Source organism: Micromys minutus, assembly GCF_963924665.1.
Source record: "Micromys minutus genome assembly, chromosome: 3".
NCBI classification, from domain to species: Eukaryota; Metazoa; Chordata; class Mammalia; order Rodentia; family Muridae; genus Micromys; species Micromys minutus.
Window position 1 is genome coordinate 37,925,900 of NC_137972.1, and position 12,645 is coordinate 37,938,544.

General features: G+C 42.5%; 1 protein-coding gene across 2 annotated transcripts in view; it reads left to right on the forward strand.

The window, feature by feature from the left end:
- The window catches only part of SUMF1 (sulfatase modifying factor 1), a gene marked incomplete at its 5' end in the record, with an annotated part of 80,805 nt that overhangs the window by 40,224 nt on the left and 27,936 nt on the right, over positions 1 to 12,645 (forward strand). For both annotated transcript variants that reach the window (XM_080914699.1, XM_080914698.1), the window contains one exon: positions 7,567 to 7,680. In XM_080914699.1, coding sequence (XP_080770825.1) covers positions 7,567 to 7,680 — 114 coding nt within the window. The remainder of the gene's footprint in view (positions 1 to 7,566; positions 7,681 to 12,645) is intronic.

The following is a 12,645-nucleotide window of genomic DNA, read 5'->3' on the forward strand; positions in this document are numbered from 1 at the left end:
CTTCTGGACGAAAGATCTGAAATCCCCACTGCTTCCCCTTTACTGAAGGAGCATCTTATCTGTCATTCACAGATCGTGATCACATTGCCTTTCACTGGCTGGATAACCTGCTGTAGAAATAAGTCCTAATTTGCCTGTGAATGTTGTAGATTTGGATTATTTTTTACTTTAAGAGTACTACAGTGGACATCTTGTACATTCATACTGAGCATCTCTGATTAAAAAACAAACAAAACCAAAAACCAAAACACCAACAGATTCCCAGCACCAATCAATGGCTCGAGGTTAGGAAAGTCTCTCCAGCCTCCTTCACCAGGAATCAGCCTGGTGCCCTGCCTATGGCTAAGCACATGTTCTCCCACTGAGATGCTCCAAACCTAGGAAACTTTGCTTGACTACATTGTGTTCAGTAGTGCCCAAGGTATGTTTCCTTTTATTGACATAGTTCTTCTCTCTTGGAGCCGTTACCAACACTACATTAATGAAGCTATGTTTAAATCACCCCAGTTCATTTTGTGCTGCTGTAACAAAAATGCCATAGACTTGGTCATTGGTAGAAAGGGACACGTCTCTCAGATCTGGAAACTAGAAAGTCCAAGATATAACCTTAGTAAGATTGGCATTTGTGTTTTCTTTGAAGGGACTAGAAGTGTGTATTCTCCTATGGCCAGAGCCAGAAGAGTAACAGCACAATCCCTTCCACCTTGAGCCTGTTTATAAAAGGACTCATGGTATCAATCATTCCTTAGTCACCTCCTCTTAGTTGTGTTGAACTGAGGACTAAGTGTCAGCAGGAGTTCTGAAGGCATACCATTTTTTAGACCAGAAAAAATATTTTCTATTTTCTCTTAACACAATGAGGAAAGGTTTTGTGATCTAGAAATAGGCTGTAACTGCCTGGGTTTGTTAGAAAGTAAGTGATTTCCCCCTCCCTCCCTCCCTCCCTCTTCCTCCTTTGTCTTTTTAAAATTTGCATTATTTTACTTGAGAACATTTTCTTGCAGTGTGTATTTATACATTTGACACAGATATGTTATTTGGAATATGACCAAATGGTTAGAAAATTTCAACTTGAAAATTAAATGAATGAGAGTAAAAGACCAAGAAATTCTGGGGAAAGAAAGCGTGAAGAGGCCCCTGATCTACAAGAAGCTGAAACTCAATTGGGCTGTTGTTGGCACTGCAGCATTGGGAGCAGAAGTTAGTTAAAAAACAAGTTGCTTGAGGATACTTAGTCTTCTATAAGCACATGATGCATCCGTGTTTGTACCCAATTCCATGTATGTGAGTTACATATATGTTAAGCCAACACAAACTGATGGGAGATGATGCATTATTCAGTGAGGCAGAAAAGGCAAATCAAGCCATCTGGTAGCTGGTTCCTCCTCAGTTTCCTTCAGGATAGCTGCTCCTCTCTCAGACATAGTTTTATTTGTAAAGCATTTGAAGTCTTAGGAGGCAGTGATTTCTACCTTTCTTAATGTTTTAAATGGATAACAAACAGGCCAAGCCTTTTGGTAGGAGTAGGGCAAGGAGTGAGGACTTGTAGGGATCCTCTTGCCCAGCTAGAGCAAAATGTCAGTGGTGGTGCCTGACGTGAGCGTGCGTCGAACTCCAGGAAAGGCCTTGGTTGACTGGGCCAGTCGGATGCTCAGTATGTAGAGATGTTTGCCACCTAGCATCATGATCTAAGTTAGGTTAGATCCCTGTTAGAAGATAGACTTTCATTAGCTGTCTTCTGACGTGTACACATGCATTTTGGTACATGAGCCCTCATGCGCACGCACTCGAGCACGCATACACACACACACACACACACACAGAGAGAGAGAGAGAGAGAGAGAGGGAGGGAGGGAGGGAGGGAGGGAGGGAGGGAGGGAGGTAAGGAGGGAGGGAGGGAGGGAGGGAGGGAAGGAGGGAGGGAGGGAGGGAGGGACGGACAGACAGTGAGCAATATGAGATAAGCACTCTTGGCAGATGTTTATTTTATTACCTTTATAGTGGTTCTGGGGATTGAACCTAGGATCACTCTAGCACTAAGCTACACAAACCCCTGCTCTGACCTTCCTTTGTTTGGCATTACTGTTTGACAAAGAGGTCAGCAGGTGTCTGCAGAACTTAAATAAAGACATTGCCCCCAGTTACCTAGTTAAAATGGTTACAGTTACCAGCAGCTTTGAAGGAACTTATTCTGAAACTAGACTTCATCCAAGTTAAGGAAAGCTTCAGGTGGGTCACATCTATGTTAGGTGTCTTTAAGGACCCAAACTGTCCTTTATATTGTCTTAGTTAGGGTTTACTTTGCTGTGATAAAAAGACACTATGACAAAGGCAGCTCTTTTCTTATTTCTCCTCCTCCTCCTCTGTTTCTTCCTCTTCATTTTCTTAAGAAGTTGTTATTTTTAAAATGTTTTCTTTTTTATTGAATATTTTATGTATGTACTTTTCAAATGTTATCCCCTCCCCCGCTCTCCCATGTCCTCTCTCCCCCTGCTTCTATGAAGATGCTCCCATTCTCATTGTACTGGCTGGTTTTGTGTCAACTTTACACAGGCTGGAATTATCATAGAGAAAGGAGTCTCAGTTGAGGGGGTGCCTCCATGAGATCCAGCTCTGAGGCATTTTTGCAACTAGTGATCAAGGGGGGAGGGCCCAGCCCATTGTGGGTGGTGCCATCCCTGGGCTGGTCAGTCCTGGGTTCTATAAGAAAGCAGGCTGAGCAAGCCAAGGGAAGCAAGCCTGTAAGTGACATCCCTCCATGGCCTCTGCTCATCTCCTGCTTCCTGACTTTGGTGATAAACAGCAATGTGGAAGTGAAAACTGAATAAACCTTTTTCTCCCCAACTTGCTTCTTGGTCATGATGCTTTATACAGGAATAGAAACCCTGACTAAGACACTCGAGCACCCACTCCCACCTCATCACCTTGGCATTCCCCTACACTGGGGAAATGAGCCTTCACAGGACCAAGGGTTTCTCTTATTGATGCCAGACAATGCCACCCTCTGCTACATATGTGGCTGTACCCTCCATGTGCACTCATTGGCTGGTGTTTTAGTCCTTGGGAGCTCGGGGTATGTGTGTGTGTGTGTGGGGGGTTGGTTGGTTGATATTATTGTTATGTTAACCCCTTCAGCTTCTTCAGTCCTTTCTCTAGCTTCTCCACTGGGGTCCTTGTGCCCAGTACAATGGGTAGCTGTAAGCATCCTCACCTGTATATATAAGGCTCTAGGAAAGCCTCTCAGAAAACATCCATATCATGCTCCTGTCAGCAAGCACTTCTTGGTATCAGTAATAGTGCTTGGGTTTGGAGGCTGCATATGGGATGGATCCCCAGGTGAGGCAGTCTCTGGATGACCTTTTCTTCAGTCCCTGCTTCACTCTTTGTCTCCGTATTTCCTCCCTTGAGTATTTTGTTCTCCCTTCTAAGAAGGACAGAAGCATCTACATTTTGGTGTTCCATCTTCTTGAGCTTCATGTGGTCTATGAATAGCTTCTTGGGTATTCAGAGCCTTTGGGCTAGTAGTATCCACTTATCAGTGAGTGCATACCCATGTGTGTTCTATTGTGACTGGGTTACCTCACTCAGGGTGATAGCTTCCAGTTCCATCCATTTGCCTATGAATTTCATGAAGTCATTGTTTTTAAAAGCTAAGTAGTACCTATTGTATAAGTGTACACATTTTCTGTATTTATTCCTCTGTTGAAAGACATCTGGGTTCTTTCCAGCTTCTGGCTATTATAAGGCTGCTATAAACATAGTGGAGCATGTATGTTTCCTTGTTATATGTTGGAACATCTCTTGGGTATATGCCCACGAGTGGTATAGCTGGGTTTTCAAGTAGTACTATGTTCAATTTTCTGAGGAACCACCAGAGTGATTTCCAGAGGGGTTGTGTCAGTTTACAGCTTCACCAACAGTGGAGGAGTGTTCCTCTTTCTTCACATTCTTGCCAACATCTGCTGTCACCTGAGTTTTTTGATTTTATCTATTTTGACTGGTATGAGTTGGAATCTTAGGGTTGTTTTGATTTGTATTTCCCTGATGACTAGGGATGTTGAACATTTCTTTAGGTGCTTCTCAGTCATTCGGTATTCCTCAGTTGAGAATTTTTTGTTTATCTCTGTACCATAATTTTTAATGGGATTATTTGTTTCTCTGGAGTCTAACTTTTTGAGTTCTTTGTATATATTGGATATTAGCCCTCTATTGGATGCAGGATTGGTAAAGATCTTTTCCCAGCCTGTTTGTTGCTGTTTTGTCTTCTTGACAGTGTTCTTTGCCTTATAGAAGCTTTACAATTTCATGAGGTCCCATTTGTTGATTCTTGATTTTAGAGTATAAGCCATTGATGTTCTGTTCAGGAAATTTTCCCCTGTGCCTATGTGTTCTAAGGTCTTTCCCACTTTTTCTTCTATTAGTTTGAGTGTACCTGGTTTTATGTGGAGGTCTTTGATCCACTTGAACTTGAGCTTTGTATAAGGAGATAAGAAGGGATTGATTTGCATTCTTCTACATGCTGACTGCCTGTTGAACCAACACCAGTTGTTGAAGATGCTGTATTTTTTCCATTGGGTGTATTTATCTCCTTTGTTAAAGATCAAGTGACCATAGGTGTGTGGGTTCACTTTTGGGTCTTCAGTTCTATTCCTACCTTTCTGTCTCTGTATCATGCAGTTTTTATCATGATTGATTTGTAATGCATTTTGTGGTCTGGGATGGTGATTTCCCCAGAAGTTCTCTTATTGCTGAGAGTAGTTTTTGCTATCCTGGGTTTTTTGTTATTCCAAATGAATTTGCAAATTGCTCTTTCTAACTTTATAAAGGATTGAGTTGGAATTTTGGTGGGGATTGCATTGAATCTGTAGATTACTTTCAGCAAGATGGCCATTTTCAGTATATTAATCCAAGGCATCTCTTATAAAGGACAAAATTTAATTGTAGCTGGCTCATAGTTTCTTACAGTTCATTATTTTCATGGCGGCAGGTGTGACAAAATCCAGGCAGACATGGTACTGAGGAGCGAAGAATTCTATATCTTGAGCTAAAGGCAGACAGGAAGAGAATATCTTCTGCACTGGTTGAAGCCTGTCTATGGGAGACCTCAGTGTCCACCTATACAGTGACACACTTCTTCCAACATTGTCACACCTCCTGTAATAAGGCCATATTCCTTAATAATGCCATTCCGTATGGCAAAACACTCAAACACGTGAATCTGTGTCTAATATAAACCACCACGTTGTTACCGTGCTCTCAGAAGTTGAGGACAGGAATTGAACTTACTGTTTGTTTTTATATTTAAGTGGGGTCAGGCTAACATCAAACACCTTGAGACACTGAGTATTGAGCACTGTGAGCCTAAGGAGCTGGATGGATATTTTGCTAACTACTGTTACACCATCACTAATTCATTTTTGGTTTTAATGCTTAGCAGCTCATGTGCCTGAAAATTAGCAATTCAAGAAGGACTTGTCTTTTCCACTTGTTTTCATCTGAGGTTCCTCAGAGGAAGCTTTTGTTAGTTAGTGTGTGATTCATATGACTTTGAGCAGTGAGAATTTCATTTTCCATACTGACGTACTCACACCTAATAAGCTAGTAATGAAGAGGATGCTAACCTCCAGATTTTACTTCAAATACTCTCTTATTTATAGGGGAAGGGTAAGCCTTCAGATAGGCACTGTTACTTCCCAGGTGAGGACTAATAGTACCTACGAATGTTGTCTCAGATTCTTACGAGCACCTGTCCGTACCTTCCGGAAGACTGGAGATGACTCTGCCCCCCTAGGATGTGTTTCAGTTTCTCTCCCCACAGCCTACGCATGTCTTCTTTTCCTCATCCCTTCCAGCTTAGTCCAGGGGGCTCCTTCTGTCACCTCCATGTTTTAAATAGTTTATGCTGTGGCCTCTCCTCCCTCTTGTCTCTCATATTTGGATCGCAGAGCCCTATTTCAGGTCATACTTAGGTCGTCCTACTGGAGTTTGTCCCTTGGAATTTATGTGGCCGTTCCTATCCTCATACTTCCTTTGTCCCATTCTGCTTTGTAGAGCTGCATGAAGAGAGGAGAGTGAGTGTGAGTGTCTGATGTGGCCTCAGACTCACCACACAGCCCAGGGCAATCTTGATCCTCCTGCCTCCACCTCCAAAATGGCGGGGTTGCCTGCACCCCTGTCATGCCCAGCTCTTTAGAGCTGAATCGTAGTTTGAGGAATTCTCCTTTTTCTTCCTTAAACTCGTTAAGAACTCATTTGCCACTGAGCCTCTCCCTGCCCGTACTAGCCGCACATGGCATTTCTGAATGAGCCAAGGCTGTTTCCATGGTGAACATTCATTATGGGAGCAGCATGGTGGGGGTTTTGACTTTCCAGCTCATATCCATGAACTGCTTTTCAGTGTGGCTTCCTAACTTGGATGAAAATGCACTGAATTGCCCAACCAGCAGATGCTTCCGTATTCATGGATAGATGTAAAACCATCTGAAGCCACTTAGACATGAATGTTACTTTATTCATTCTTACAGTCTAACTTCTTTAGTGTGGAAAAGTATGAATTATGAAAAGGAAAAAAAAATCTCCGAAGATAACGACCTTTTTAATCACAAACATTTTATAAAAAACCGTCTATTGAAAGAAGGCTAAAAGAATTCCCCCCTAAGGTTTTTTTTTGTTTTTATATTTGTAACTTTGTCTTCTTATGATATCCCCCTCTTCCCTGCCTATTGTGGGGACCAAACCTTGGACCTTGCCTCACAAACTCCTTCACTGAGCTAAACCCCCAATCCTGGTTGGAAAAAATTTTAAGTCATGAAACTGGCCAGTGACCTGAATTTCCTGTTGTTGAGTCCGTTTTCTCCTCTTGCCCTCTGTCTTACGTAAGCTGTACCTTGCTTCATGCCTGTGGGTGCTATCAGTACTGTCTGACCTGCCTTTGAGTGGTGCCACGATTCCTGGATGGATGGATCATTTATGGCACACTGCTGCATTCCAGAGACCTGCTGTTCGAAGCAAATGAGTTAATGAGCTAACATTTCCCTTATTTAATGACAGTGACTGAAGATCAAAGAGAAAAGTGGTTAACTAGTTGGAGCTTGTGGAGAGGGCAGAGCTAATGTGGGCTCTATGGTGCTGAAAGACACTTTGTCTGGAAAAGCTTCTTTTTAATGACAAAATTTTAATTGCTACCACTAGAACATTTGTGTTAATGATTTTTGAAGGTTTAAATACTGTCTGTATAGCCCCACTTACTCATACACACACCCTCTCTCCCATACTAGCAAAGCCTTGGTGCTTATAGTGAGTGTCAGTTGCTATTATTTCTATTAAAAATAACCTCACCAGTCCCAGGCCATTTAATAGACACCCCTTATGTTTATAAATTCCCATTGAATGCTTAAAGTAAGGAACAAACAGATGGGGCCAAGAGTTTTATATTTAGTTTTCCAGACTGCTTTTTGGTAGGTGAGCATAAAAATTGGTATTCATATTCTGAAATAAATGTGTCTTGGTTCATTCATGTACCAGAGAGATTTTATAGCAAGGTCAGTGTTGTTTCCTTTGTTTTAGGTTGATGCCTTTCCTCCCAATGGCTATGGCTTATACAACATAGTGGGGAACGCATGGGAGTGGACCTCAGACTGGTGGACCGTTCATCATTCTGTTGAGGAAACGCTCAACCCAGTGAGTATCTGGTAGAATAGGCTTGTATCTTGATGGGGTGACACTTATCCTCTAAGCAGACAACAGCAAGGATTTCATGCATTTGCCTTAACAGTAACCTTACATTTCCCTAAAGGAATGCCATGTGCATGTCTCTTGTTTTAGCTTTATAACCCTTTACAAAAATGTCTTATGTGCCACTGGATTGTGGTAATGGAACTATTCTGGGGCATTTACCTATGCTTCGTCTCATAAATTTCAGCAAAGTATGGTTTGCTGCAAATTATGGCTGCAAAATTCATTAATGTTTTAACATTGACTGTTAAGGTACACTAGACGGTACTTTTCATGAAACTCCTGCCTAGGTTGTCCGCAACAGGTTGTGATGGGTTCAGACTTTGATCCGGCAGTGTAGTTTGGAGAAAATGAGAATGGGTATGTATGTACCTGTTGAGTGGGAACTTGGGCCACTTAGTGGTTGTTTATGAGCCTGATCATATGGCTGGAAAATGGACCAATTCCTCAGAAAAGAAGATGACCTGGTCCCTCTGAGTTTTACTTACCCGGTCTTTTAAAATATTTATTTATTTACATCCCAAATGCTGCCTCTTCTTAGTCTCCCTTCACGGAGACCCTTCCCCATCTTCCTTCCCCTTCGCCTTTGAGAGTGTGGGCCTCCCCCTGGGGATCCCCCCACCCTGGTGCATCACGTCTCTGTTAGAGCAGGCACATTCTCTCCCACTAAAACCAGACAAGGCAACCCTTAGGAAATAGATACCACAGTCAGGCTACAGCTTTAGAGAAACCTCTGCTCCAGTAGTTGAGGGGCTCACATGGAGACTGAGCTGTGTGTTACATATGTGCCCGGAGCCTTGTTCCAGCCAGGGTGTTCTTTGGTTGGTGGCTCACTGTTTCAGAAGAAGTCCAGGTTAGTTTTCTCTGTTGGAGTTCCCATCCCCTTCATTGACAAGTTCCCTTCTTCTAAATCCATGCTCTTCAGTACCATACATAAACCTTTTGGTACAATCATGTGTTTGGACAGTGCCTCCTTTACAAAGAACATCTTTGAATATTTGTTGTCTCTGAATACGCTGGAAATGGGTATTCATCAAGCTGATTGAGGAACAATATTGAAACCAGCCCGACTGGTGAAACTCTATGCTTAACCTTTTGCAGTGCACAGAAGACAGCGATAAAGAACATTAATTCTTTAGTTGCTTATTTAGAGGTTAGCCAGGTTAGAGTTATTGAAAAACTCATTGGACTCCATGCCTCAGGCTCTTTTCAGACTGTTCGGAGAAGTTTCTGTTTGATATGCTTAATTTGTTTTCATAGAAAAAATATGTGGGCTGTTCATGAATAATCCAAAGATGTATATCTACCTTTTGGGGAGTGCAGATGAAATAGATGAATTCTTCTGAAACTCTACCTGCGGATGTAGTGGTCAAATAGCCCGTGTCTCCAAATGAGTATAAGATTGTGCAGACATGCCGAGTCTGTGCTTGGAGCAGCCCCTTCTCCCCACTGGCAAGACGTGACTTGGCGTTTGCTGTCAGAGGCAGAAATAGATTTTCCCTGTCAGATTAAAGCATCTGCATGCTTGGAAGGGGCTGTGCAAGGCTCCACAATCTTGGCAAGTTGTGAATGTATCTATCTGAGCATCTGGTGTGGAGCTCAGGGCTCATTAGCTTTCACTCCTGTAATGGCCTGACTTTCTCCTAAGGATCTCTAGAAGAATTCACATTTTTCTTTTTAGCTGTTGCAGGCTATTTCCTGATGTCACTCTTGTCCCGTTTGTTCTAGTCTTTGTCATGTGGTCTCATTTGCTTTCTGATTTGATGGGGTTGTAGTTCAGTCAGTTTGAGAACTAAACCCCAGATCATTGGTGCCATCACGGATCTTTATGTCTCTCTGCGCAGCATCAGTCTGTCATCAGTCTCCACGGGAACTCCTTGCCTTCACTATCTGCTGCCTTGCATCTCGAATGGTCTTTGTGCAGACCAGATCTAATACTGCTACTTTTCGACTCAGATTCACGCATATTCTTTCTCTCTCTTCTTCCCTCTCTCCCTCTCTCTCCATGCTTCTCCCTCCCCCTTACCCCATCTCTCTTGAGATGTAATCTTATTACATAGCATAGTCTGGCTTAGAGCTCACTATATAGCCCAGGCTGGCCCAGTATACCTGGACCTGAATGGCTTCTTACTGTCTGCAAAATAAAGAAAGAAATATGACTCTGAAACCCAAAAATGGTTTAGCCTTTGCTAATTTCTTCTTCAGACACAACTTTCAGTTCCTTTAAAAAATTTTAACTATGAAATTTTACATAAGCCCAGAGAAATACAGAAAGAAATATAATAATTGGAACCTATGTAGCTGCTTTTATCTCTTTTTAGTCAAAGAAAGAGGATAAAAGAACAAACATTTTTATCACTTGGTGTCAGTGTTTGACACTTCAGCTGTTCTGGTTAGTGTTTAGTGCTATTCTTCTGTTTTTCAGTCATTGAAACTATTTTTGTTACTCTTATTTCATATGAACAAGTACTTTGCCTGCATGTATGTGTGTGCACTAAGTGTGTGTGCACAAGGAGGTCAGAAGAGGGCATCAGATCCCCTGGAACTGGAGTTAGAGACTGTTGGACGCTGCTGTGTGAGTGCTGGGACTCAGGCCCCTGCCCTCTGAAGAGGGACGAGCATCTGTCTCAGCTCCACGCTCGGCCGCACACGCCTGTTAAGAAATGTCTGCCTGTCTTGTTTGGTCACAGCTTGTTTTCATATGAACATAGTTATTTCTGACTGACATCTCTTGTGGGAAACTGAGGTGATTTTTTGAGTTCTAGCTGGTGCAGTCTTTCCCTAGACTCTGCCCTTGTCTTTGTGTCATATTGGCCTAACCAGTTAGAAACTGAAGCGTCGGATGCCGAGCGTCAGTCCCTCCCAAGCCCATTGCCAGTTCACCCTGGTTCCTCAAGGAACCGACCGAGAGACGAGAGATTTACCGTTGAGACTCCCTGGAGGGCTCTGAACTCCAGGTTTTATTCTCTTAGGCTCCGGGTAGATTGGTAGTTGTTCAGCATCTGCTGCCGTTTGGATCAGCCAATCCCTAGGGACATCTTTCTGGGATTTGGGCTCTGCAGTTCTTGCAGCTGTAGAGGCTCGCCTGGCTTGACCAACTCCTATTTTTCAGTGAGGGCCTAACTTGTTTGCCTTTCTTCCCTAATGGCTTGTGTATCATTAGTGTTTGGCACAGAACCGGGAGTATAACCTTTAATCCCACACTAATGCCCGTGCCAGAGACAGACCTAGAAGACTCCAGTCACGGTCCAAATCCCAGGTGATCAAAAACAAGGTTAGAATAGACATCTTCATGGAGAGCTTTGACCCTGAGTGCCTATGCACCATTTTAGCCCAGAACCTGACCTCTTTAGTGCCTTGTGCTCGTGCTAGCCCCAGGGCTAGCTTATAGCAAATAGTTTCTGAAACTGCTTTGGAGAGCTTGGGAAAAGTCAGCTTTCCCTATGTACAGGTTATTCAGGAAATATCTTTTTCTTATTGAGAAGCTTCTAGGTAGCAAAAGTTAATCATTAGTTTTTATTTTATTGGGCTGTCATCTACAGCAAAGCATCCTGTAGAAACAGCCTGGCAGGCTTTGTACACAAAGTTCTAAGAGAAAATGAGGTATTTGGCCATGAGCCATGAGGATCACTTCAGTTTGCTTTCCTTTTTTTTTTTTTTTTTTTTTTTGCATCTGTTCATCTGTCAGTCCTCTGTAGGTACTTGCAGAGCACTCTTATAAGCAGCAGACAATCTAGAATGTGGCCATTTGCTGTGATGTATAACAACATAAAATATAAAAGTTAAAGTTTTATATATTTTTTTCTTTCTCATCTGGGCCCCATATTATCTGTGACAATATATGGTACATTAAAAAAATGTAGAGATAGAACAAGGTAAAAGACTATTTAATGTTCTGATTTCCTATGCTTACTGAGTCTCCATGGCTACTAGGTACCATACTGATATGCCGTTGATGGCATGATGGGATAGTATGATTTATAGTACCTTTCTGATTCTAAGTGGTACACAGTTGTATCTAAACAGGCTCTCCCTTAGCCTGCCAAGGCTTACCTAGACATCTGACTGCTTTCTCTCAACATGGGGTTTGACCATATATTGTACTAGATTGCTCCTGACAGTTGGGAAGTGCATGCCTTTTCTCTGGCCTGTTTTGATGTGTTAGGGAATTGATGAGGGAGGCTATGAGCTCATCCATTCCCCCTTCTGTGGCATGAAATGTTCCTTCTTTGCTTGTTTCTAAGGACTTCTCTCTGAACCCTTACCTAACTGCACATGGCCCAGTAAGTAAACTGGAACACACACCAGGCTCCTGGTCTGAGAGCAACACGAATGGTCACTTTGCTGACACACCACGTCTGCCCAGATACTTCTTCACTATGGCTTGGTTCTTCTTACTTTGTAAGTCTTCAATGCTATGCTTGATTGCTTCTCTTCCATAAACCCCTTTGTAGTCCACGTAGAACAAAACCATGTGCTACTGACTGTCTGTCTGTCCTTCTCTGTCTCTATGATGACTTCATAGGCATGTTCATTCATCAATTATGTACTCAGTGCCTGGTCTATACTAGAAACAGGAAGTTGCTTTGAAATTTGTACCTGCTAGAAGACTTTTGTTCATGTGTCTTTCATGGGGATACTCCAAGGTGTGAGAGCTCAGAGTGAAAAAGTGTTGTTCTCAGTCATTAACAACTAACGTGACTGCAGATCTGCAGATGTGCCTAATGAGTACCAAGGGCAAAGCAAGGTGGTTGGACTGTTGGCTGCTCTCGACTTTCAAAAAATATGGAACGACATATGGATGGGTTTGGAGGGATGGAAAGGAAGAAAGAAATACTGTAATTAAATTATAATCTCAAAATATGAAATAAAAATATAATTTTAACTTTGTCCTAGTAGAAGCTGGAAATC